At 36.1% G+C, this 27,169-nt stretch overlaps 4 protein-coding genes across 4 annotated transcripts in view; 2 read left to right on the forward strand and 2 right to left on the reverse strand.

Annotated features, from left to right (window-relative positions):
• The window catches only part of LOC108570427 (HBS1-like protein), a 4,651-nt gene extending 2,723 nt beyond the window's left edge, over positions 1-1,928 (forward strand). The window contains exons 6-10 of the mRNA XM_017932288.1: positions 3-481; positions 562-791; positions 859-1,054; positions 1,133-1,338; positions 1,412-1,928. Coding sequence (XP_017787777.1) covers positions 3-481; positions 562-791; positions 859-1,054; positions 1,133-1,338; positions 1,412-1,866 — 1,566 coding nt within the window. The 3' untranslated portion in view covers positions 1,867-1,928. The remainder of the gene's footprint in view (positions 1-2; positions 482-561; positions 792-858; positions 1,055-1,132; positions 1,339-1,411) is intronic.
• A 349-nt stretch (positions 1,929-2,277) lies between these two features.
• LOC108570428 lies at positions 2,278-2,839 on the reverse strand. The gene is made up of 4 exons (XM_017932289.1): positions 2,765-2,839; positions 2,574-2,655; positions 2,478-2,502; positions 2,278-2,435 (listed from the first exon to the last, which is right to left on the reverse strand). The coding sequence occupies exons 1-4, from the start codon at positions 2,781-2,783 to the stop codon at positions 2,319-2,321; spliced, it is 243 nt and encodes an 80-aa protein (XP_017787778.1). The 5' UTR covers positions 2,784-2,839; the 3' UTR covers positions 2,278-2,318.
• A 652-nt stretch (positions 2,840-3,491) lies between these two features.
• LOC108570431 (probable cytochrome P450 4aa1) lies at positions 3,492-7,486 on the reverse strand. The gene is made up of 7 exons (XM_017932290.1): positions 7,413-7,486; positions 6,298-6,466; positions 5,806-6,183; positions 4,656-4,728; positions 4,017-4,552; positions 3,767-3,946; positions 3,492-3,676 (listed from the first exon to the last, which is right to left on the reverse strand). Exons 1-7 carry the CDS (start codon positions 7,434-7,436, stop codon positions 3,492-3,494), a joined length of 1,545 nt encoding a protein of 514 aa, XP_017787779.1. The 5' UTR covers positions 7,437-7,486.
• Positions 7,487-10,345: 2,859 nt separating this feature from the next.
• The window catches only part of LOC108570447 (alpha-tubulin N-acetyltransferase-like), a 23,895-nt gene continuing 7,071 nt past the window's right edge, over positions 10,346-27,169 (forward strand). The window contains exons 1-3 of the mRNA XM_017932310.1: positions 10,346-11,261; positions 20,203-20,352; positions 24,424-24,595. Coding sequence (XP_017787799.1) covers positions 11,158-11,261; positions 20,203-20,352; positions 24,424-24,595 — 426 coding nt within the window. The 5' untranslated portion in view covers positions 10,346-11,157. The remainder of the gene's footprint in view (positions 11,262-20,202; positions 20,353-24,423; positions 24,596-27,169) is intronic.

Here is a 27,169-nt window from a genome sequence, read left to right on the forward strand (position 1 = left end):
GACCTGTTGTAAAGGGCTTTAATTTAAGTGGAGCTGAGAATGCAGATGTATTGAATTCTCATATTGAGAGTCCCCGTTCTCAAAGTCCATACTCTGATTATAATAGCCTAGAAATAAAGAGGAAAGAAAATATTGTTTCAAAGGAGAAAAAAGTAGTTTCATCAAACACAAACAGTCCGCGATGTCAGTCTCCAGTATCAGGACATCAAACACCTGATATGGATCCTAAACTAAAACTTAATGAAGAAAAAGTTGATGTTTTAAAGATATATAAAGATAAAAGAGGAGATAGCAAAGAACAGTTACATCTAGTTGTGGTTGGTCACGTAGATGCTGGTAAAAGTACATTATTAGGACGACTTTTATGTGACCTAGGACAAGTTCCACCAAGATTAATCCATAAATACCAGCAGGAGAGCAAAAAAATAGGGAAACAATCATTTGCTTATGCATGGGTTCTTGATGAAACAGGAGAAGAACGGTGATTACAATTTTCAATGTAAAACCATTACATATGTATTTGATTGCTTTGAATTTGTTTTTTCTACGTGCTTTCAATAGGGAACGTGGAATAACAATGGATATTGGTCATTCTAAATTTGAAACAGAGACGAAATCCATTACTTTATTAGATGCACCTGGACATAAGGATTTCATACCTAATATGATTACTGGTGCTACTCAAGCTGATGTAGCTTTGTTAGTTGTAGATGCTACTAGAGGAGAATTTGAAACTGGTTTTGACAGTGGAGGTCAAACTAGAGAACATGCATTATTATTACGTTCTTTAGGTATTAAATTTCATAAATGTCTATACAAAATTTATGTATTACAATTTACTTAAAAATAACTTTTTAGGTGTATTACAATTAGCAGTAGTAATAAATAAATTAGATACAGTAGACTGGTCGAAAGAGAGGTTTGATGAAATAGTGAGCAAAATGAGAGTATTCTTGAAACAAGCAGGATTCAAAGATAATGTTACTTTTGTCCCTTGTAGCGGTTTATCCGGCGAAAATATAGTTGCGAAACCTAAGGAACCTTTATCTAATTGGTATAATTATTATTTAGAATATTTAATATACTTGAGAACATAAAGTAATGTATTAATCAATGTTGTTAATTCATGCAGGTATACGGGACCTACATTAGTCAACATTATCGATAATTTCAAATGCCCCGAACGTCCTATAAACAAACCATTTCGTTTTTCGGTTAATGATATATTTAAAGGCACAGGATCTGGATTTTGTGTTTCCGGGCATGTCGAAACAGGCATGGTATCTTTAGGTGATAAAGTTTTAGTATTGCCAAGAAATGAAGTCGCAGTGATTAAAGGTATATTGACCTTATATAATTTTTTCTTTCTATATTTAGATGTTCTGATAAAAGTTACAAAAATAACTTTCAGGTTTACAAATGGATGAAGTATCTATAACGAATGCATTTGCTGGAGATCATGTTTCTGTAACATTATCAGGAATTGAACAACAGAATGTTGGGATTGGAGACATTATTTGTAATCCTCAAAATCCAGTTCCTGTAACTACATGCTTTCAAGCACATATAGTTGTATTTGCAGTGAAAGTACCAATCATAAAAGGCCTTCCTGTTGTAATTCATCAGCAGTCTTTAGTCCAACCTGCTGTTATCACAAAATTAGTAAGGCAACTTCACAGAACCACTGGTGAGACGATAAAGAAAAAACCGCGTTGCTTACCAAAAAATTCCAGTGCTATTATTGAAATTATATCACAAAATCCAGTTTGTATGGAATTATATAAGGATATCAAACAGTTGGGTAGAGTTATGTTACGTGTAGAAGGAACAACTATAGCAACTGGTCTTATTACAAAAATCAAGTAACAACATAATATAAAATATTTATGTATTCGCAGTTCGATATACTAGGGACGAATTTTTAATTTCACGCGGATGTATATGCAGTTATGTATTTACATATTACAGTTATACATTTACATGTTGCTAAAAATACACAAAAATTAACATAATATCATATCCTTGTTAATTTATGTTTAAATGTATGTGTACATACAAATATTTTACAACAAAAATTTTACTTCTGTTTGTCACTGTATAATGTGTAATATATTTCTATTGATTCTTAATATTTTTAAAGGTAATCCAATGTGTTTAAGAAAATTATCTGCCAGAACTTTGTTAATTAGTTTTTCATAATGAGGATTCTAAGTTGTTAAATAATGTAATTTTTTAATATAATACAATTATAATAATTATGTGCATAAAATGTTAGAATATTATTAATTTATCCTTGTGTTTCTTAAATGTATTTCATTTTATCCAGCACAACTTCTACATCCTCCAAATGGAATGTTTACAGTGTCTCCTGTGTTAGGTCTACCTAACCTACGTGTTGGCGGACGTGGTGGCCTACATATACAGACATAATATTGCTATTAATTTCCTTTATATTATATTATATCAATATAAATGACGTCAGGATTGACCAATGTTTTAAAACTGTACAACACGGATTTACCATATTAATCCTTTATGTTTAATAAATGTAAGAAATGATTCAGGTTACTTACAACATAATGATCATGTAGACTATACCCATAAAAAATCTGAACACTTTTAAATGCAATGGAGTATTATGCATAACACATCCATCTAAAAATTTAATAATTGTTATTGTATATACCTAAGAAACGCTTTAATGATACATCAAAATGTTTAAAAGTTTTAATTACACAATGTTAACTCAGGTTAACTTTATTACCATTAGATATATAAGCCATGTTTCACGATTGTTTCATAGCAAACGTAGCTTAATTTATTTTTTTTATTAATTCAGTTATAAACTGTTGCACAAACACGTTTATATAAATACAATCACACTTCTACGTTTTACAGTTTGACAGTTTTAAGCCACGTCACGTACTATTTAATGCGCAATCACACATGCAAGCACAAATTTGCGTTAACTTCAGGAGTATTGCACTATACAAAGGCGTAGAATATGAACTGGTTCAAATCTAAAATAATTGTCAATTAAATAATAATACAATTGATAATTACATTTTCGGAATATTATTTATTAATAAAGAAAACATGATTTTTAAGTGCAACACATCATGATTCTTGATTTTCATAAGACACTGTATTTATTATAATCCTTATTCTCGATTCTTTCGATCTAGTAAATTTTCTATTTAATCTTTACAAGGTAGATGAAGTATACATGTCCACATTAAAAATCATTTTAAAAAAATCATTTATTTAACACTTATTAGATAAACATTCGTACTTATATTTCACATTTAGCGTCAAAACGAAAATGTGAAAAGTAATTTTTATATTACAAAGAATTGTTTTAAAGCATTTCGTTCCTTCGATAGTTTTGGGCGCAATCTTATTTGCGTCACATTATTAAAAATTTGGAAGTGCAGTTCAAGCAATTAACAGATTCTTTTTACAGTCAAATGCATTAAACAAATAATTTACATTTAATCTACGATATTTTTCGTCGTATGATCACGTGCAACGACTTTCACCCAAAGTCCACCTTGCGCTCTGATCGTCATTCTAAATTTCGGCCGTACTTCCTCTTTTCCAGGGATCGACTGTAACCGGCACCTTCTAAGAATTGCGCTAATCAACGACTTCATTTCCAACATCGCAAATTTGTAACCTGAGAGAAAAAAGGAAAAACAACAAACGATCATTTAATGTGTTATTGTGCATTTCGATATTATGAAGCTTCTTAAAGGACAATCATTACCAATACAATTTCTCGGTCCAGCGCTGAAAGGGATATAAGCGTAGGGATGCCTCTTTTCCGAATTATCTGGATCGAAACGTTCCGGCTTGAACGCTTCAGGATCTGGAAAATGATATGGCAAACGATGTGTGCTGTAAGGCGACATGAACACACCACAGCCTGCTGGTATCACGTGTTTCCCTAAAATATAGCACAATGTCGTACAATAATTCCAACTTAATATTACAGCAATGAAAGAAGTAAAATATACCGATTTTTACATCTTCGCCTAGTATCCTTGCTATCAGTGGTACACTAGGATACAATCTAAGCGATTCTTTGATACACATCTCTAAACATCTCATCTCTTTTAAATCATTTATCGTGGGGTATCTTGAATCGTCGTTGAAAATTTGATCAAGCTCCTCTATACATTTGTTCTGCCATTCTGGATGGTTAGCCAGAAGAAAAATCGTCATTGCAGTTGCAGTGCCAACTGAATCTTGTCCAGCTAACATGAACGTGCAGCACTCTTCAACTATGTCATTGTCGGTGAAGCAAGGATTCTTCTCGTTGATTTCCACCATATATTCTAACAGAGACATTTTTCTCTTCCCTTTCGTTTCATCAACGACTGTAGGATCTTTGTTTCGCAAGAGGTTCCGTTTTTCTTTCATCATTCTGAAACATGTATCGAAAAGATCTTTTCGTTGCCTCTCCTCTTGTCTGCCGTGTTTCGTCAATCGATAAATCCACTCGATTAATAACCAAGGCCTCACCATCCGGTACAGAAGCATAATTTGTCCTCTGAAAGAAAATTTTGAGGATGTAGTATTTGTTCATGTAGTTAATGCAGCAAAGTCGTTGTGTCAAGGATAAGAAAAGTACAAAAATATTGTTCAATTCTCACTTTCGAAAAGGCAGATCGTCATCCACTATTTCGCCGGACTGTCGACTTGTTCGGCTTATTCCCAAAACAGTTTCTGCAAACAGTTAATAATTATTCTAAATATTGTAAGGCAGTTCTCACTAACGAAACGTCGAAAATACTGAAAAAATAAATCAGTGAAAATTTGTTTCATATGCTAATTAATATTGCAAATGTTAGCGTTTATCGGCTGTTCAGAAGAAAACATTTGCAGGTATGTATTCCTGTACTGAATAATAAATTTGTCACGTACTTTTTACACCAAAAAGCTTCTTGGCAGTGCATAAAAAGACGTCTGAATGTTCTATTTTCTTAGAATGCCATAAGTCTCCTATGAATACTTAATCGAATGCTTCATCTTCTTATTTAGAAGTATTAATTATAATGAGCAATATAGACTTAAAATTCGACACACTGCATGCTATGGAATTTTAACAATAAATAATAAAAATGATAATAAAAAAGATTCAATTATATCATTAACAATTATATGAAAATCCTTCGATTCTAATTATATTATTACATGATCGTAATTAACTCACGCAGTATCTGTTACGAAGCACATTATCGAGCATGAACAATGTAATAAATAAGCATAATGAAAACATTCTGTAAACTGTCTGTAATAGTTTACCGATTTCGATAAAGGAATTGCAAAACGTCGAATACTTAGACAAGTAAAATGTTGACTCTGTTACGCAGAATGCATTTACGTGTACAATTTTGTAAATAATACGACTTATAAGTGGTAATTTACGCAGTAGCACTTTCTTTTCAAATGTACATTCCACGCTTCTGAATACTTAATTCGCAAATAATATGAATTGCGAAAAAGTGCAACGATCGCGTGTAATTCAAAACGTGTCAAATATTTCGCAAAAATAATTTTCTATACCTCTAACAATTTTTACAAATCGATAAAAAGATAATCCTACAAAAAAGTGTTATTTGATCAATTTAATGATCGTTCTTATTGTCCAAAAAAATGGTTTCGTGATCTTGGGGCGATTCGACTTGAATTAAGTGCAACGACTCCGAGGTAACTTAGCTTGAAATCTCGCGATTCAACTGGAAATTTTATGAAATTAGAGGAATCCAATTTAAAAATTTACAAAAATGTACATCTACTTACCACTCAAAATATCGTAAACGGAATCATTGATAAAACTGGTGATATTGATCTCGTGGTTATTCTTTTCAAGAAACTCATTCATCAAATGATCCGCGCATTCCGCGAATGTACTAGTGAATTTCTCGAGAATATGAAGATGAAAAGCGGGCTGCAAGAATTTCCGGTGAATTCGCCAAGTTTCCGCGTCTTTCGTGATTAAGCCTTTCCCGAGGAAATTGTCGAGTAACTTGTAGAAAAATATCTTGCGCGTGTGCTTCATACTGCTGAGGACCACTTGGATGTCTTCCGGTTGTACAAGCAGCACGTATGGTAATCCAGTCAACCATATCCTGATGATACGTCCATAATCCTGATTCTCGTATGCCAATCTATGAAGCACTGAAACGATCATTTGAAACATCATTTTTTTCAAAATCTATTTAATTTATAATAATATTAATACTCTGATGTATTATTTATGCAGTGTTCTAACGTGTTATATAGACTACTTACAATTATCATTGAGAACGCATTGTGCATTTCCAAGTATCGGTACGGTTTTCGGGCCATTTAGACGGTACACGAGTATGACGCTCCTGATGTAACTCTTCAGAATGTACAGAATATAAATGCTGGCCAAAACGACGAGGTAGACCCACACCCCACCTGGCGTTTGATCCCACTGACAAAAACAAAAGTAATACGCGTTACTTCGTCAATTTTTATCACGCTTTTATTCGTTTTACACGATTAAAGAAACACGTATTAAATTGTATAAATAAATTTCGTAGAATTTGGAAAATGTTGAATGTGAACGTTTTAAAAATATTTTTATCATTTTTCTCAGAAAGAAATATGATGCGTGAACATTTTTTAAAACGTTGTTACCATTGTTTTTATTATCACACTGTAGTTAATTTGCTTCTGTTAACGTCAGATTTTTTGTTTTGACTGGTGGACTAAAAAAAGTCTAATTTGTTAGCACACCTAACCGGTGTCTTGGAAGTAAATACACGTTTTCCCTGCTCTTTTTGAAACACTTTTTATCAGACAGGGAGTCTGCTTTGTGATCGTTAGTGCGTCTGGTTATTGTCTAGTTGAAACGTTCTTAAAATAGCAGAAGGCACGAGGTTCGTAATGATAGACTATCACTCGAGTACTTTTTTGTTTTAATTAATAAATTTTTTAACACACGACGGTGGTGTGAATTATATTGCACGCAGGAAAGGAGAAAAATTTCACGGTTGGCTTTGAAACTATTTAAAAAATAGTAAAAATAAACTTTTTTTTATAGTTGGTTCATTCATCAACTATTCATGGTGGATCTTCTATTAATTGGTTCATTGGAACGTGCTATCGATCACTCGCATATGCCATTCGAATAATAATGTTTCCCTATAAAAGAACAAGGTTCGCTGACCATAAGTAAATTTTGGATAATAACAACAGTAATAGCAACTGAAAATGACTGACTGTCTGAATTATTATCCTTGTATGAAACGTGATTTCTTAAATTTCTTTTTTCAGTTGCTTCGTAATTTAAATTTCCCATAAAATACGCAAAATTGAAGTGTACGTTGTTTTAATCACTGTAGCCATGTTCGAAAGATTTCTTTTTTATCACTTACTATCTGTCGAGCTGAAACAACCATATTTCCTAAAATATCCAATGTCTTATATTATCAACCGATCGGAGCACTTTCGACAAAATTTTTAGTGTCCCCGCATCGAACTCTGGCGTACCCATAAAGATTCAGGCTATTTAAGCAGCTGCTCCCACCAGATTCGTGTGGATCACTCAAGATTTGCTCAAAGTCCAGTAATGTGTTTAGAAGACGTCATATACATAGATATTGTGAAATTGACGTGTATATTATATCGAGAGTCACGTAAAACTTTTCATCCCCAACAGATGCTTTATTTATTATTCCCCGCTTTATTTACCTATGCGTATATTATCACTTATTAACAATGTAACCGTTAACACTTATCAACACGTAAACTATTTATACCTTTCGTACCTCTAGTACCACAAGTGCGGAATACAAAAGCATATTTTATAAAACATGCGTGCGCATTAATAGTATTCAAAAAGCACACGTGACTACATGCGAAAAATATTTCCGATTTGTCACCACTATACACAAGATTCCAGAGATTCGTTGACTAAAAAGAAAAAAAAAAAGGAACGCATTTAAAATAAACATTATTTGCCGGGATTAGATAAATTGTGAATTAAATTTACCCTTTTCTTTAAATTGTGTATCCTTCAAATTCGATTTAAGCACGTTATTTTGCGAAGCTTCGCAGAATTTGATCTCACCTTTAGGAACACCATAGAGATATCATAATCCTTTGTGACATGAAATAAAACAAACAGCTCTGCACACGCGATTAAAGTAATCGGTCAACTAAACCCTCGCTGATGACTAGTAGTAGTTTATATAGGTGTAATGGAACACGAGGTGCTTACGGGGCCTATTAACAAGCAGTTCACAAACGAATCACGTATCGGCGATATGTGCAGGCGTGCTTTATAAAATATCTTTCCCGCTCAGCTTCTGGGAGGTGATCACCAAAGATGATGCTTTACGCGCATCCTTCCCGTCAGGGTCGTCCAGGGAGAAAAGAACCTCGAAAAAAACTTGTCCGGTGAATAACTTATTATATTATTAGACAGGTAATATAGTAATAATTAACAGGTCACTGATTGCGTGAACATATATCTATTAATAGTAGCTAAATTTGATTCACTATTTACAGGTGGTAACAAGTGTTCGTAAATAATTGCTCAATAGAATCTTGTGCAGAGTATAGTATAGTATCTACATTAAAAACATACGTCTTCTTTTTTCTTTATTCTACTTTCTACTTCAATACGGGTTTTTTTTTTCTTGTATATTTTCCAAATAAAAACGAATAAGTTCACGTAATAGATGAAAAACCTTGAAATTGTATTGAGAAATGCTGTCACGCTTTTATTTACCGTAAAAATTCCCTTCCTTTGACAATCTTTGTCGTATGTAAAGCCGCCGTCGAATACAATTAATTGCGACGTACGGTATATTGTATCCGGTGCCAGTCTACGATCTTGCAATTTAACTTGGACAGGTGCCAACTATTCTACTATACCACTATTATCCTTGTAATTGGCGTTCATTGCATTCACTTTGTTGTATACGATTCCATAGTTTTTCTTACCACTTAAGTGTTTGCAAAATTAATAAATTTCAATAGTACGAACGCCAATCTATATAAATGGTCATTTCTATGTTTATGTTACTGTAACGCAACCCTTAAAATTAAATCGGAGGAATGCCTATTGTAAACATTCGTTACAACATATTTATTTTTAAGACGTAGGTCCCCTTGAATTTAATTCTCCAATTTGAGCTCAACAAGTCTCCGTCTTCGTGTTGCTGTTAAGCTAATACGGTACCTTGATTTCTAAGTACATTTACTTTATGACATCATATTAGACGGACCAGTTGTCGTATACAACTATGTACCACCATGTTCATCACCATAGATGCGCGCGCAAATTTACATGATGTACCACCTTAGTCGGTTAGTGAACGTGCAACTATCATGAGAAGTAGTAGCAACATTTAATGGTTATGATTATTATAGTATCGTATAAATGCAAAAAATACATGTTAATAATCCATAATTATAGAGGTAGAACTATTATACATATGTATATTTGAAATATATAGAGATTGTATGTCTTTCGTTAGAAGCATCTTTATCTCCCACTTATCTTTATTTTAAGAAGCGTAAAAGAAGAATTATGTTTTATGATACTGTAATATGCATAAATTTAGGAAAGTTTAGATATTTTTTTTTACGTTTAAATAAGTGCATAAAGTATTGTTGTGTCATAAAGTTTTATTTTTACTGTGTCGTTTTCGAGAATTAACTATGAATTTTATACAAAAAAGTATTTGCATCTATGTCCTTATTTTCTTTATCTTTTATCGATAACTTGTTTTATTCTTGTTGAATTTAGTATTTAATTGCTACAAAAATAAAGTTTAACTTTCATCGATTCAGTACTTTACGCCTGAAGTCTGCAATATTTTGTGCCGACCCTAAACTGATGGTGTTTTATCGACATCTGGTGTTCGTAAGAAGAGTTATTTTGTAAAACAGCAGATAAAAATATCTTGATAAACATGAAATAATTCAATGTCATTAACGTAATTTTAGAACAGTAAAACGATGACGTAGTAGGTATGTCAAAAAGTAGCACCTTTTATAATGCAATTACATTCTTCAAAAATACAGAACACTTGATAAATAATCTGCATGTTTAATTAGTCATTTTCTAAATTTTTCAATCGTATGCCAGTGCAGAATACTACGAATTCTTATCATATTATTATAATAATTCGATAAATATTATTCTCATAATTTTTTGCGAAAAAGAAGAATCTTGGCGCATGCGCCATACTGTATCGTTACGCTTCGCGGCCGTAGGATGCGTGCGCACCTCGGCGCGACTCGCGGCTTTCAGGAAAAAATTGAACGTACCGCTCGCCAGTAAACTGTGAGACTTCTAGTGAATCGTTAGGTGAAACGCCGTGTGTTTATTAAATTTCTCTTCTTAACCGTGTCTTCGAATATCTTTAGGCCTTAATCATTCCTCAAAAACGGTTACTTTTCTCAAACTTTCCGAATACTTCGACGCGCTTTACTATCATAACGGTTAGTTGTCAAATTACCAAAGATACAGCTGTGCATATCACCTAACTTCTCTCACAACATAGTCGCTGAGTGAAAAAGCGACGTCGCGGAAGTTATGGATATCAGTCGGTCACGAACCGCGAAGTAAGTTAGGCGTCTGTGTAAGACTGATCGATTTGAGGAGACTGCGTCGTCTCGTGCAGAGTGCTGCCCGTCGTGTCAAGCAGGTTGAATGCTATCACATTATTGGAAGAATAAATAGGTAGACTTTGTTGTAGATGAAGTATACAAGGAACACGAGGCTGTGACATCAAGAAACAAAAATAGAAGTACTCATAGCGTAGAACCACGTGACAACGAGGGGATTCGTGTGACAGCGAGCGTGACAGACAGGAAACGATCAAATCGTTCAGTGATTTGGGCACGTTTCGTTGTGACGCGAACGATCCGGCATAGCCACGAAGTTATTAAAGCATCGTAATTCCCCCGGAAAACACGCAGTGAAGTTGCTCGGTGGATGCCATTGACCGCTGTATTCACGACAATCAAGGCGGTTTCGAAAAAAAACTGGAAGGTGGTAGGTCGGGTGAAGTGACAGGAGCGTCGATAAGGTTAAGGACCGTACGTTGAACGTATTTACGCGTGGAAATCTGCGAAATCGACACCAGTGAAAAATCCATCGCCGAGATGGAGTTCAAGTTCAACGTAAATAAACTCTTACCCAGATATATCAACAAGGTCACGCATACCCTCATTCCAGAAGACTTCAGAGGTGATCGTCGTGAATTAAAGTAAGTACCTCAGTCTCTTTTTTGCCATTTTATCCTTATTTACCTAATTTACAATAAACTTCCTCGTTCCTTTGAAAAAATCTTACGTATTAGGTATGCAACAAAAAAAAGTAAGCAATAAGTATCTGCTTATGCATCGATTGTGTGAGAAATTTTTTCAAATTATTCCGCGAACAAGAACGTCATATCGTGGTAGTGAGAAAAATCGATACATCGTAAGAGGTTATTTATCGCGGTCGTCATCTTCAAGGTTATATCGTAATATGGAACATGCACGGTGTACTTTCACTTGGCGTCGATGACACCCGGCATAGTCATTTGAAGTCATTCTTGCGTCTGGATGACTTCCCGGAACATAATTGGTTCTCTCTCCCTGGTGCGACGTAAATAAACTGTATCCAACACGTTCCAAGCACATTGACACTGTCACATTGGCCGATATTACCGGTAAATCGATGGCGAAAGTAAATGTCAATAAAACAGACATACACGCGTTGGCGTGGCTCGAATTCTTGGAGGATATTTCCATGCAAGAAATTTTTGCAACGTGGTATACGTTAACATTGTTATTCTTTACATCGATTCTCTTACCTTTATTCTTAAGAAATTGTTCAATATTTACTTTCGGTATAAGATATGTAGATTTCATAAAAATATAAAGATTCACAAGAATCAAATTCATAAAAATTATTATCTTAATACAGATACATTTATATAATAAAGGGGAAACAGGAAATATAAATAATTCATTAATTTACAGTTAGCGATATATTTGCAATTAAACAATCATTCGTTTAATTGAATAACTCTAGCTCTCGTCAGTAATCATTAAATCTCACATAATCTATATTATGCCGTTTCTTCTGCTCTGTTTACATACATCAATAAATTACTATACATTGAAAAAACATATTACAGTGATTAACCTAACAAGCAAGCATTAGTTGCACATTAATATCGCGATGAAAATAGCACTTAAGCATTGTCGAACGTTTTTTCCAGATTGAAAGCAATTCTTTGTTTTATCTATTAAGAGTAGTCCAACGTTACTTCGATCGTCGTGAAATGCGTAATGTTGCCGCATAGTTGTGTAGGTGAGAGCTGTTTGCCCCGTATTGACTCCGGGAAACTGGCCAGTTGCCTTCTGATTGGCCCCTAATGCCGCTAATATTTTCAAATGTGAAGTTGCCCGACCACTGCGCACATCTATGTAACTAACATTCCATTGGGCGGCGTGCATGTAATAAGCCTATGAACGTTGCCGGTTTGTATGGCTTGCTTTTTTTCGTCTGCACGCAACCGTTGCACAAGGAATATTTGAGGAAACTTATACGATGATTACGTTACAGATGACGTACATAGATAATGTGAACACGTTAACTTGAATTACATTGGTTTCCTGTACGAACATTATAGATTCGTGGAAGTTAAAGAATACAAGAAAAACACAATTGTAACGGAAATCATTTAATACGATTAATTCAAATTTTGTCTTACTTCTTTGCTACATTCATCGTTAGTACCATTTCTCACCGTACCGTTCGTCACAAGTAACATTTAAATTTCACATATTGTTACAAGAAATTTTATTCCACGATGCAGGATTCTTTAACTCTTTCTGTAAATCTTTTTAGAAATCCTCTGTACTTATTCAAGAGTAATTCCTTCGGTACGCATTGTATTTAATAGAGAAAACAGTCCGGTTTCACGCGCTTTGTGTCTCCGAGTCTCCACGATCGCTTTATTGTCCCGTGGCGTGGGCGTTCAGAACAGGGTTACCGGGCAGCTGAAAATAATGCGCTCGAAAACAAATTACACCTGGTCCTTTAAGCGATCCGTTTGTGCTTGAACGCACCGACGAATATCGGTCTCACGTGTCTCTAATTACAAATAGTACAAGCTACTTCTTCGAACCTCTTCCGTATTTGACGTGTGTTATTAGTTATTCAATTAGTTACCACTTGTTTACGTGCCACTAGAGCACGACTTGACTTTGTATTAGAGCTGATTTTCTTATGGTAAAGTACTGTTTGTACGTTTACATTCTTGAACGGTGACTAGCTTACGTTCACGGAAGTCTTATGATGAAATAGTGCCGCGGTTATTCGCCCTGTTCCCCCTGTACCATTCTGATGGGAAAGATAATAGGAACCGTTTCTTCTATTTCCTTCAACTGTGTACAGAATGTACACAGATTGAAGAATAATACCGTCGAGTAGGCTGGTAGATTTATTTTAAATGTCAGATATCACTGACTCGTCGAATCGCAATCAATCTTCAGTGAAATGTATTGAATTTGAAAGTATATAAAATGGAGAACCAAGGATTGTAAATTTCCATGTTAAACTGCTCAGAGGTTGTGGGTGGCGCTATGAGTAAGGATTGTAGGTTTTCAGATGAGCCAGTCCCATGGTGTAGGTCCTTTCTTTGTTTGAAAGTGACTTGAGGTGACTTAAGGTTGATGTTATTTTGGGTTTAAAGTGGATAATGTAGGTCGCAAAGTCAGATAAGTGATATTGGAGATCTCAATGTTTTAGGTATAGCTAAGAATACTGACAAAAATGCCAATATTCTCTTTTAAAATAGTGCGATGCTAAGAGTAACTTTGGAACAATCCAAGCTGTAAATTTATACATAAATGTAAATAAATTTCTAAGTCAACACTGAATGGTTGCGGATGGTACTACAGACTTAGACTGCAAAAAACTGTCATTTACCATCTGAGTATATTTTTTCTAATTTTAAACATTTCAGGTATTTCACATCACTCATCAAGTTGGCCAAATTATGAAGTTATCATGTTTTTACCGTCTTCCATGTCCATCACCAATAAACCATTAAACTCAGAGTACAAGAACTCTTGTTACATACTGTATATCTGTTACAGTACCAGAATTGTAGATCCTTATGTCATCCCTAAAACTGTAGATGCCATAGATGGTGCATTAAGGATGTTGCCTTGTATACTATCAAAATCATGGGTTGGAATTGTGATTGGCAGCATAGGTAAGGGGTCGTTAGTCCTTGAATCGAATCACGTGAAGGTTGTAAGTTCCTGTCATCCATGACCTCAGTGTTGTGAGACTTGCCACCAACCACCATGACCACTGAAGTGATCCAAGGTGAGTCTCATGATCTCGTAGTAGTCTGAAACAGGTTTCACAGCCTTGGGGTGTTTCAATTCGCGTAGCCATGACTTAGGGATGATCTAATTCGCGATTTGATTAACCTGGGTTAATACGGTTCTAGGTTCCACGATCTTCAGGAGATTTGAATTAAGCACAACGACTCTGGGGTAATTTAACTGGAAATCTCGCGAATTTCCAACGATTCAACTCGAATACAATTTTGATTTCATACTCGAAATAAAATTCTAAAATGTTCCACTTGGAAGATACTTAGAATTTTGAATTTCCTACGCTATAAAACATTTTTCATTCTTTCCCCGTCGATTTTCAAGTTCTAGAGAATGAACGTAAACGAATGAAATTTGTTTATTAATCAGTATAGAAAAAATACTTTCTAAATTCTTCAGCTTCTATACCTCGCGTATGATGAATTATTATGGCAAAGAGAGCAAGTAACATCCACGCGATCCATCGAACGAGAACGAGCGATAAATCGACTTCCTTGATCACCTTGATCCTTCGTCGAACTTGTAATATTTCACCTGCTAGGATCGTCCATAATATTAACCCACATAACTTGGAGAATACATATTCCTTAGAACGTGAAACGTGAATGTGATAAATCATAACGTAACTATGTTAAAATGTAGATGCGCTAAACGATTCATCTAACGAGCCATATTTTCCTTACAAGTACTTTTCCTTACTTCAACTTTCCCAGTTACTTTCCCTTCTTAATATTAAATCGAACTTAACTTTATCGAAGATTGATCATTTTTCTCAAAAGAAGTTCGATCCAACTCTTTTCAAAAATTCAACCTTCTCGGTGTAATAATGGAGGATAATAAAAACACGAAATTTTCATAATTTGGCTAACTCGCTGAGTGACGTCAAATGTCTGAAATGTTTGAAATAAAAATGTGCGAACAAAGGATGATAAGTTGCTCAACGTAAATCCTGTGTAATTAGGTTCCGCGTAGTTAAAACTATGGGGTTACCGACCTCTTCGTCATCGCACGACACTTTATCATACCAATTTAAATCTCGCCCGTATTGTCCAAGCAAAGTATGTTATGTCAGCAAAGTAACAAGTACTTGTAATCGTAGTCTCTAACGAATCCACGGGAAAATCATCGAGTCTCGCTCAACAGTGAAAATATTTCATCGGTATCGTTTAAATCTGAGGCAGACTGTTAATCCACGTGTTCACGCTTACATTATTTGAATAATCTTCACATAAATTAACGACATTTTGTGTGATTTTTCAAATTTAATTCAAGTTAAATTCACTTAATAGTCGAGAACGATTTCCGCTGGTTTCGTGTTTTCATGTTAATTTAAAAAAAGGAAACGTTCTCCTATGGTTTCGCGTCGCGTATCGCCGTAATAATTCACCCATTTCGATGAATATTCACGCGAACGATATTCTTTCTCTCCTTCTCGCTTTGAGACCACTTTGCAAAATTTGCATCTGGTTTGCTCGAATTTTTCCTTCTATTTCGCTGTTCGTCGCGTGTTTCACGTTTTACTGGTTTCGAAGCGAGGATCGTCTACTTACCGGACACGGATCGAAGGCTTAATTGATACGAGTTGTGCACTCGATACGATGAAATGTCGTCTATAAAATGTCAACGACAGCCTTTAATACGCGCGAGCACGTTCAGCGTTTTCGATAAAGAGGATCGAAATTTCTCGCGGATCGAACGTCATTACCGTCACTCGTTCAGCTTTGTTTGCAAGAAAGTATTTTAATGGGTTCCTTGACTTGGGTACATTTGCAAAGGGGAAACATTTCGTATTTGCTCGAAGCCACTTCGCATATTCCGGGACGCGAATTCGATATACAGAGTGTTTCCGGTTTTTCCGGATAAAATGCGGGAGTATGAGGTACAAGTGAACATGAGAATTCCAGCTTTGTGACAAAGTTACACGTAAATATACCTGACAGCGTGAAATATTGCGTAATTTTTTATATTGTAACTGATAATCGAAACGGTTGGAAACTCTCAAGGTAACTGAAAAGCAATTGCTGCGACTGATGCTTACTGTCAGTCGCGATGAATCGTCTTAAGACACACCGTGTAAACATAGAGTTTGCATATAATAGTTCAATATTGTAATTTGCATAGGTTTTTAACGCTGAGAAATTCCTATTTGTTCGAACTGAAATATATAAAGAAGTACTGCCTGAGGATACGAATTTTAACCCCTTGCGGCAGGTTTCAGTGTTCTATGGGAAAAGATCTTTTACTTTAAAATTTTTTAAAATTTTAAATTTCAATTTGAAAGTTTATCATTTCATTAAATTAAGACGAAAGTGGGCAAAGGTAAGCAATTAAGGTTAAAGCGTGCCAAAGGTCTCCGAAAGCACAGTAGAAAACATTCAAAGCGCCTACAGGCTCCAGCAGCAGTGAAAGGGTTAATTATCAGAATTTCTCTCTTCTCAAATAAAAATAATTTCCTAAGATTAATATTATTTCCTAAATAATTCGACTTAAACGGCACTTTTTTAAAATACACAAACCCCTATAATACTTCTGGAGGAAATCATCGCTCAACCGAGGATCTACAGATTCGTCAACCCTTTTTCTCATATTTCTCCAACTTTGCAACTCCCTCGGCGTGATCGATCGCTGAAAAAGCTTTATTCCAGAGCCGCTTAAACGCGTCCTCGCGGACACGCGGTAGCTTCCGCGAGAGATTCGAGGGATCACGTGGCGCCCGATGATCCATCATAGTTCGTTTCAATGTCCCGACATTGCGCTGTTAGGTACAATCGAGCGACATTTGCATTGCAAAACAGCGTATATTGGCTCGATTCCAGTGGTGGAATTGGGTCGGATCTTGTAACACATTAACTCACCTTACGTTGTACGATATAATGATCGATTTCGCCGCCGGTAATACTTTATAATAACTGACATAACCGAGAGTAATGCGTATAGCCCTGTGTCACGAACGAGATATACCTACGGGTGCAAATATGAATTTTCGGTAAATCGACATGTGGATCGTGGTGCAGCTGTATTTCGGCCTCGTTCTCCAGTTTCCTGGAGCTTTGGCCACGCAGAACGCAGTATGCGACGAGTTCTGTTGAGTCAGATGCTAATTTCGTTCGATCGATGTATAATCGGATTATGCAATCGATTTACGAATCGTCACGTTCGAAGGAAAAGGTCTTCAACGAGCCTATTGTGTTGTAATTTGCGTGATGAAACCGGGGAACAGTGCGTGTAATCGCGAACTCCGCGCAAGTATTTTGCAAATGAGAACGGTCGTTGCAACAGATGTACGAGAATGATCGATTTTTATTATTCTCGTTACATGGTACTTGCACTCGTAACAGTGTAAAAATTGCAGCAGGTGTTGCTCCCTTGTAATTATAATTGAGCCGCCCGGTAACCGAAGTGATTAACTCCGTCAAATTAGATTTGTTGAAATTTTTCTTTATCAAGAGGTAAGCACACGTGCTTCGATACTGAAATTGGAAGAATTTCGAAAAGTGGACTTCGTTAATATTAGGGGAGAACTTTGTTTTTAATTGCCTTCTTTTCAACGAGAAATGATACAAATTTCAAATTGAAAGAATCTTACGATACTAAAATCGTGGAAGTTAACCCTTTGCACTTCGAGCATTTTTTGATAAGATTAACAGTGAAACTTGTGGAAAGCTAAAGTTTTGCCTCGAAAAAGAAAAGGATTTTTAGTGTTTACGAATTTATTTATTTGTACCTCTTGTGTTAATTTGCATTATTTTGATAATATAAAATAGTATGAAAAAAGTCTGAATTGTACATTTCTCCAAAGTAAATTTCTCTGAAAAGTCTCTGCAAATTTGGAGTGCAAAGGGTTAATATTATCAAAATTTCCTTTTAATTATCTTCTGTTCTTTTTAACAAGAAATGTTATCAAACTTGAAATTGAAAGAATCGTACTGTATTAAAATCGTGGAAGTTGATATTATGAAAATATTTTCTTTTTTAATTATCTTCTTTATCTTTTTCAACGAGAAATGTTATCAAACTTCAAATTAAAAGAATCTCAGGGTACCAAAATGATTGACATTACTAAAATGTTGCGGTCACCTGATACAGAAACTAATAACCTTGTATGATAAGAAGTAACTTGGAAGTTTTTCTAATAACGTTGTATCGAGTAATTGCACGAGCAGGTTCGTACTTATAATTACAAGTAACCATGCAATACTTCGCTCTATATGGAACATATCTCAGAAATCTGTGTTGCACCCTCTTGAAAAGTTACGTAAGCTAAGCTTATTACTTGGTCGACACTTCAAACGTGTTTCGTAATGCGAGTAATTGGACGGATAAAACCGAATATCTCAGAAATTGTGAGTTTTAGAATAAATGTACGTATGTTCATATTTTTCACTTCGAGATTTTTTGTTCCGCTGCATTTGTCTGGAATAAACTGAACGTTGATCTTCGGACATTGTCTGTACGTCCATCTGTGAGAAAACTATTGCCGCCATATTGTGCTTCCCTGGAAACCATAAGACTTGTGTATTTACTCGCTCATATCGTTGTCCTAATTGTGAAATTGTGCAACTGAGAAAACTTAAATTTTTCGAAAAAATACATATATTATTATTTATATTCAGTTTTTAATTAGTGGATAGATTCAGTGCAAAGGTGATTTTACACTAATCGACAAAGCGGACTTCGAGAAATTAAATTTTTCATTTTCTCTTCTGAAAACTTAAATTTTCGATTTTCTCCTTGGGAAAATTAATTTTTGAATTTCCCATCTTTACCATCGAAAGGACGATGCATAATTTATGTATATTAAAAATCGACGATAGTGGCGCATTTAAAATTGGTCCAACATTATTGGTACCATTCTAATTGTTGGCAGTAGAAAATAGGGATATTATTATTGCCATAATTTGGCCCGCTGCCAACAGCGAATTTTGCAAAATGATGCGGAAGAAAGATAATCCGAAGCGGTTGCAAATTTGTTGACAATACTCCAAAATTACCTTTCGCCGATAAATAATCTGCTTTCTCCTGCGGGGTTGGGGGTCAACCGTAAGTAGAACGAGAAATGGAAATTTGATTATCCCCTGTGCTTAGTGACAGTCGATTCCGTGAAAATCGTTCGACGTATTCTCGAAAATGAGCCACTTGGCGATTTCACGAATTCGATTTCGCCGCATAAGCATTCCACGTTTATCAGCCGTCGGATAAAAATTGACAAACTTATACGCGATTCTTGCGATAATCGCTAATTAGTTATCCGATTCCTCGAAACAACAAGTACACCCCACTGAGATTACGTTTTAAATTACGCGTCAACTTTCTAAAACACTCTGAACCATTGGGAAGAAAAGGGAGAAAAAAATGCAAAACCTGACAGAAGGAATGGGGAATTATGCAGCGAAAGGAAAAAGAACAGTCCTGTTTCGCTGGAGGTAACGAAATAAAGCGATTACGCGGGAAAAAAAGGAGAAGAGAGGAGAGAGAGAAGAAAGTCGAAAGTGGAGCAGTTGTTTCGTGCTATTTCAGTTGTAAACCGCAGCTTACAAGTTACGACAACGTTGAAATGAATAACATCGAAATCGGGGTCGAATTACTAGCGGGTTCCTTTTTCTTTCCAACTTCAAAACTTTCCGGAATTAATGTCTTAATTATACCGCCTTTTCTCGCGTTATTAGTACGCTACTTCATCTTCTGCCGTGCAACGAATGAACTTTGTAAGAAAGTTGCTAATTAAGGGAAGAAGGTAGCTGTTCTCTGTGTGTTCGTGTTGTAAATTTCAGAAATATACATGTATATATGAAATCTTTGTTTCAGCGAGTGCCAGAGGCAATTGACCAGAGTTCTCGACGACATGGGCGAGGCTTCTGCCAGGGCCCAAGGCCTGAACAAGCCGATAACCAGCTCCCTAAAACTTCGAGATACGGACCATATAGTTTATTTATTAGTGGACAACGAAGCAAACAAGTAAGTTCTTTAAATTAATCGTTAGATTTAGGTTAATCCTTGGAAATTTCAGTTCTCCAGACAAACATTTTTCATAATTTTCTAACTTATGAAATTCGTCAAAAAAATTCTTAGATTTAGGTCAACTCTTGGAAATTTCAATTCTCCAGACAAACATTTTTCATAATTTTCTAACTTATGAAATTCGTCAAAAAAATTCTTGGACTCAGGTTAATCCTTAAAAATTTCCAATTCTCCAGACAAACATTTTTCATTATTTTCTAATTCATAAAATTCGCCAAAAAATACTTCCCAGTCACTTGAAAATTATTATTATCGCTATAATCAAGTTTAGCATTTTTATTCTCTGATATCTTAAATCTTATCCGCTGAACGAGAAAATCCTCAGCAAATAACCTTAATCTTCCACTTCCTTATTTTTTCGTGTCGTTCAATTCTTTTCGAACGAACAAAAGGAACGAATGTATTTAATTCCGGCAAAGGGTGGCGATTTACCTGCAAAAGTGACGCAGAGGAACGAGCCGAAATGTGTAATTATCGTAGCCAGATGAAAAGGGTTGCTTCGAAACGTGAAATATTCGTGCTTGGGTAAATTGCTCGATCTAATTGCTTCCGCAAAAGCGTGGGTAAACGACGAATACCCTCTCGAAAAGCGCAACCTGAACCGAGCGGATAGGAGGCTGTATTTCCCAGGATAAGGGGTTTCGTAGCGTGCAAAATGGTCGGTGGATCGATATGTCTGGTGTCGCCTTCTCTGCGGAAATCTAGCTTTTCCCATCCTCGCAGAATCCTTCCACGACGTATATACAGCGTGTGCCTTAAATCCTTTGCTGGCAAATTCACACAACACACTCGATAAATCTCGAACAAATGAAAGAACTTCGTCCAAACACGTATGTCCAAGAATGCTTTTTACCAAGGAGCACTTGTGAAAAGACGTAAAAATTCCAAGATTTACCGCGTCCCGCAAGCAAACTGGCATAGCAAATTGATAAACAAACGGTCGTCGTTGTGTAGCTTTCTGAAACACGAATTTACGAGGTGCGGTAGAAAAAAACTACTTAATCAAACGAGACAGTAATTTGTTTATCAGTCGGTAAATTTACGGAGTTATGAATAATGCAGGATTTTAACATTTTCCACCGTTTAAATATCTATATTTTTAGTGATTTCTTTTTCTTTTTGCTCGGTATAATAAGAGTTTGCATATAATTTGCATTATACATGCAAACTATGCAATTTTGCGCGATTTATCACGTGCAAGTGACATCAGCTTGTCACGGAAATTGGCGAGTCACGTAAATACCGTCGGTAAAATTTCAAAATTAATTTTCAGTTAAGTTTTTAGGTTAGGTTTTAATTTTCAGAAGTCAAGATGCACTGGGCGGCGTTCCGTAAGAAGATGGGTGACCGCTTCACATCCGTCTCTGGAAAAGCCGTGCTGTTGGTTTTATCGGGCTGAAATTTCACACAGACGTTAGTTCCATCCTTACTAACGTCTAAAAATTGTAAAAGTCCAACAGCAAAAATCCTTACCGCCAAGTTGGAGTTCGAGCATGGTCGGGCGTCCTCGCTCATTCTCCGGCTTGTTCTTCGGTTGGTGGTTTCGATGGAAAGTAGAAACCTGGTCTGATAGGGGTATAAGCTACAAAGCTGAGGCACCCTGAGTCCTTCTAAGGACGACCCACACTAGTTAGGTTTTAATTTTCAGGTTTTCTAGGTTAGGTTCTAATTTACAAGATCGAGGATTAGCAAATGTCAGCAATCGTACGTTAGATTTTAATTTTTACGTTTTTTAGGTTAGGTTTTAATTTACAGAGTTTTACTTTTAGGTTTTTTAGGTTAGGTTTTAATTTATAAGACTGAAGGTTAGCAGATGTCATTAATCCGTCGTACATAAGCTTTCTTTACCTGATAATACTAAGTTAGACGTATAGTCAACAAAACAAATCATAAGTCAAGGGATTAACAGAGATCATACGAATTTTTTTTCGTCCCACTGAATACTCTGTATCAATTTAGAGACACTCTATGTGTACAAACGAAGCGTTTCACGTTCGCTCTATCCTGTTTCCCGCTACCACCGTCCTCGCTAAAAATTGTTATTAGTATTGTTATGCACGTTTCGAAACAATGGGAGGCTGATAAAGTTCTAAAGATACTGCTCACGCCATTCTATCCCGATGTGTGTATACTATTAATTACTGAAAGTAGGCGCTCGAATTCCCATCTTCATGACGAAGCGGGTTTAACCGTGATACAATCGACCTGCCTTGGGTTACACGTTGAATTATAATAATGTCCGATGGTAGATATACGGGCGGCAGATGAGGAAACGAGATAAGTACACATCGCGTGCGAACTTTTTCAGATCTCGATTATTTCCATCGATGTTGGAAACATTGTGGACCGTAATTGCTAGAAAATGATGCTTCATTATGTGGAGTTTTTCCTAGGAAAGTCTTGATCATTATTGCGGCATTTCTTGAATAGTTGCTCGAAGAATTTAACGCCGAGATTGTACGCTGCGGATAAAAGTTAATATCGCGATTGTTTTTATATTAATTAATTTTTATAGAAGAACGGTTTATTCTTTTTTATAAGAGTTTCACTAATTATTTCTCCACTGTACGACGGCGAAAGTGTGTTTATTTTTCCTGAGGTATGATTTCAAGTATGAGAAAATTATAGTAATCGCGCTGTAAATTTCTCCCTCGCGTGTTTCACTTTTTGGACCTTTCTCGTTTTATCCGATTGCCGCGTATGAAACGGTCGGCCTGCCAAGAAAGTGTGAATATTGAGCGAGAATTTAACGAATCCCAAAAATACAATATCACTCTAGCCGACGAAAATTTTTCATTTCGAAATACACTACCGGCCAAAAGTTTGGAATCACCGAGCATTGCAATTTACACGAAAATTTCCAGAAAAAGGTCAGGAACTTTGAGAATTTTTTATCATTCGAGTCAATTGATATGAGATGAATTGATAAATGTAGAATTGAGATAAACTTCGAATCTATAAAATATTAGCAGCAGACTTAATATCGATGAAAAGTGGGAGGTGATTCGAAACTTTTGGCCGGTAGTGTATGTACTTTCTGAATATCGTAGAATTTTATCAAACGTGTAAAGCACTTGACATATCGGATAATCTTATCTCACGTTTTATCTTAAAAGAATCTAATCATTTTGCCAATCATTTCACCTGGAAATGTGCGAAATAGAAGTATGGTATATTTCATAACATTGCAAAATACAAAGATATTTATATAAAATGATAAATAATACACAATTAATTCGAATTCGATCATTTCATAAAACTGCAAACATACCTACTGCAAACTAATTATTCTTAAAATTTGGAAGAAAGTGATATAATTAAAAAATTCAATCTCTGTCTGTTTGATAATAAATAAAAGTATAATTCTACCTATAATTCTTTTCGTAGTATTCGAAAATCGTGCTACGTTTCTATTAACAATATAAATTGCAAAAGAGCACGAGATACGTCCGTCGAGGATTCTCTGCAACACTGATAAGCAATCTAACTTCAATCAGCTAAAATCTCCAGTTTTTATATTTAACACGATACAGTTATAGTATAGTACGATCAGAAATATTCCAAAACAAAAACTTCCACCCTATGAATTACTAATTTTTAAATTGTCAACGAAAGAAATTTATTAGAGAAATCATTAATAAACTAGATTGTTCAAAGTTGCGGTTGCAGCGACTTCTACAGATCATCAAATCTCCAAATTTTGCCCTGTAGCAAGAAAAAGTTTGCTCGTCACAGCTCCGACAAGAAAACCATTGTCACCTGCATAGCGTTAACCCTTTACCTTTGCTATTTGGAACAATGTCCCTGTGAATACACGGGCACGAAAACGGCACTATGACGAACACCGTGGATCCAGTTCTCACAGCTCTGTCACGAAGTTCTTTGAGTCACTGGTCCGCGAAGCAGATGCGGCAAAGCTCTATCTACGTCTAACGACGCTTGGATCGCGTGGACCGCAAACCGTGAATCATCGTCGCATAATGTTACAACCTTGCTTCGATTTTACAGCGGACTGGGCAGCGTGGTGGGACTTTTGAAGACTGGATCGAAGAACCTCTTCATGTTCGACGAGTTGGGCGCTCATTATCAGCTGAAGCCTCGATGCGTTTTGGACTTCTACGTGCACGAGTCGAAGCAACGTATGGGACTTGGAAATGTTCTTTATCAGTACATGCTCTCCGTAAGTGTCCAACTACATCTGTATGTACGTCGAAACGAATAGCTTTACGCGCCACGAAACTTGCACCTTGAACGGAAACGCGAAGTTGAGGTGATTCGGGACGGATACTCCAACGTGAAAGGATCTGACGGTGATCTTAGTACGGTCCTCGGGTTTTTTTTTCACCCATTACTTCATTTCTCTTTATAACTTTTGCTGTTATCAAATTTAGGTTCCCTTAACACGTTGACCGTCGTCACCTGTGACCGCAGATTGTTTCCTCAATGGGGCCACGGTGGTCACGAGTGACCGGAGGACCTTTTTCTTTTGGTTACGCGGGGGAGATCTTCCAAAGACACCCCGCCTCCCCCGGGGTAGTGTGGGATTCTTACCCACTAAAACCCCCGCGGTGGTCCTCGCCGGGCGCGCTGGGGAGAGCCGCGGGAACTTTGTATGACGTCCGCAGCTCTCCCCGCGTGACCGGAGGACCTCAAATTTTTAGGATAATTGAAATAAAACGAATATCGTGAGCTAAAAATTTCGAACATCATAGCCAACTAGACGTTAGTTTATAATAATAAGCGTGATATATGTAATACTATGCTTAGAACAATGAAGATTTTCTTATGGCCCCCTGAGAAAAACATGTAAATAGCTATTAAAAGTTTATCATCTAGGTTTGTACGACGTGCTGGTAACATAAATTGTCACACATAAGGTCCTTGGGTCAGGAAAGACCCGAAAACCTTAAGTGTAGAGTCGAACGGAAGAACGGATCAGAGTTAACGGTGGAAAGATCAGTTTCCAGCTGGTTGATTCTATTTGACGCAGTAAATACACAGTCGATGATAGGAATAACTTAATACCTCTCGTTGGAATGTTGAGTCATCCTTGTGGCGTGGATTATGGCTCAGGTGTGATAAACAGGAACTGTAATAGCCGTAATAAAGATTATTTTTATGCAGGAAATGCAACTTGTATATTACGTTTCAATGTTATCAACAAGTCACACCGAGATAGCCTTTGGAAACTTTTGTTCTTTCGGGATGTAGAGTGTTGAGAAAAGTTTGTACATTAGATTGGAACACGTGAAGTCGATTTTATTTAAAAAATTTCAATTTGTGCGAAAGTTACGAGGAATCCTGTAGAAGCTCTAAATATCTAATCGCTAAATTATCTCGAACAGGGAAATAAGGAAGTTTTCCAATCTACATTAGCTTCGCTATCATTTTAATTACGGTTCAAAGTTAAATGCCGCATTTTTATTCTACATTTTTATATCATTTTATTCTACGATCACGCTGTTAAGCATCGAACAGCCAATTAAAAAAGTATCGCTGTTGTTCTCCTCTTCGAATTGAAAAAAAAAGTTGGAAAACGAGGTAAAACAGGTCGCTTCTTCGTTCTCCTTTTCCCCTCTTATCGTCTTTCGAATGATAAATATCCTCGGCAACGTTTCGCGTCGATTCGCGTTAATTTAGAAGCGACGTTCCTGAATTTTACCGGGAGCAAAAGGCAAGGCGGAATGAAAGGTTGGAAGTGAATCGACGGCGTTCGTGGCTGGTACACCAGAATTTTTCCCCCCTATTCTGTTATGGTCGCTGCACTTCTGTCAGAATCATAGCAAGTGCTGTTGGCTTAGCGACACGTGAATTCACCTCGTGCTCTCGTGCACGGTGCTCAACTATTACGATTGCCAACCGGTGCGGTACTTTTCCGTAATTAAACCTTATTAACTTCGCTCCAAGACGTTTTACAGGGTCCGCCGTTACCGGTATACGAGTCGTACTCTTCTCAGATTTTAGAAAAAAAAAAAAATAAAAAAATATTCTACTCGACGCGAATTTTAAGATATTCGCGTTCAGATGGTAAGAGCAACGTTTAAAAACGGTACGAGCTGAGAATTTCGCTTTTTTCTGTTTTTTCTACGGATATCAATCTTCTATTAGTGGGAGCGGCCGACATTTTGAAATGGAACGTTAGTGGCAAGTAATTACTCTGGTCGTCGACTCATTCGATAGTGCTTACCTTAGCTCACCTTATACTAATACGTCCTGAGATAAGAATAAATCATCGATCAACATAATTAATTGCTGCTCCATTTAAAAATAGGCGGAACATGGTAAATTTATTATTCTACGAACTTCGTATCTTGTACTGTTTTAACGAGTTTCAATCGTTCCCATCGTACTTCATTCTTTTTTATGAATTTTCATCGCTTGAACTATTTATAAAATGTATTAACAAAGTTTGACTGAGAAAAAGTAGAAACACTGTGTATAGCAGCGTTATTTTACGTTATTATTTTTTATTCTGAATTAGTATTATTCTCGTTTAATTATAGGGGAAAATTTTGATATTTCTCTTTCTGCACTTCTGCTCTTTTCAACCCTTAAAATATTGCCAGCTTCTTTTAAAATTCGTTACTCGAAGAAGAAACTTATTTACCATTCTTTCATTCGAAATAATTATTGTCCTCGATTCGTTATAGCAGAAAATTTTTATATTCGTCTTTCTGCACTTGCGCTCCTTTCAACCCTTAAGATATAGCCGGCCTCCTTTAAAATTCGTTATTCGAAATAATTAGGTCATCGC

The sequence above is a fragment of the Habropoda laboriosa genome, unplaced genomic scaffold (genome assembly GCF_001263275.1).
Source record: "Habropoda laboriosa isolate 0110345459 unplaced genomic scaffold, ASM126327v1 scaffold84, whole genome shotgun sequence".
NCBI lineage: Eukaryota > Metazoa > Arthropoda > Insecta > Hymenoptera > Apidae > Habropoda > Habropoda laboriosa.

What these genes read in the sequence shown, in the direction of transcription:
- LOC108570428 (XM_017932289.1), bottom strand. An exon ending in GTCTACATGATCATTATGTT is followed by an intron (nt 2,503 to 2,573) that starts GTAAGTAACCTG and finishes CGTGTTGTACAG; the next exon opens with TTTTAAAACATTGGTCAATC. An exon ending in AAACATTGGTCAATCCTGAC is followed by an intron (nt 2,436 to 2,477) that starts GTCATTTATATT and finishes GGAAATTAATAG; the next exon opens with CAATATTATGTCTGTATATG.
- LOC108570431 (XM_017932290.1), bottom strand. Translation starts at nt 7,436, where the DNA reads ATGGTTGTTTCAGCTCGACAGATA. An exon ending in CGTTTACGATATTTTGAGTG is followed by an intron (nt 4,729 to 5,805) that starts GTAAGTAGATGT and finishes AACTGTTTGCAG; the next exon opens with AAACTGTTTTGGGAATAAGC. An exon ending in AGGCGAAGATGTAAAAATCG is followed by an intron (nt 3,947 to 4,016) that starts GTATATTTTACT and finishes GCTATATTTTAG; the next exon opens with GGAAACACGTGATACCAGCA.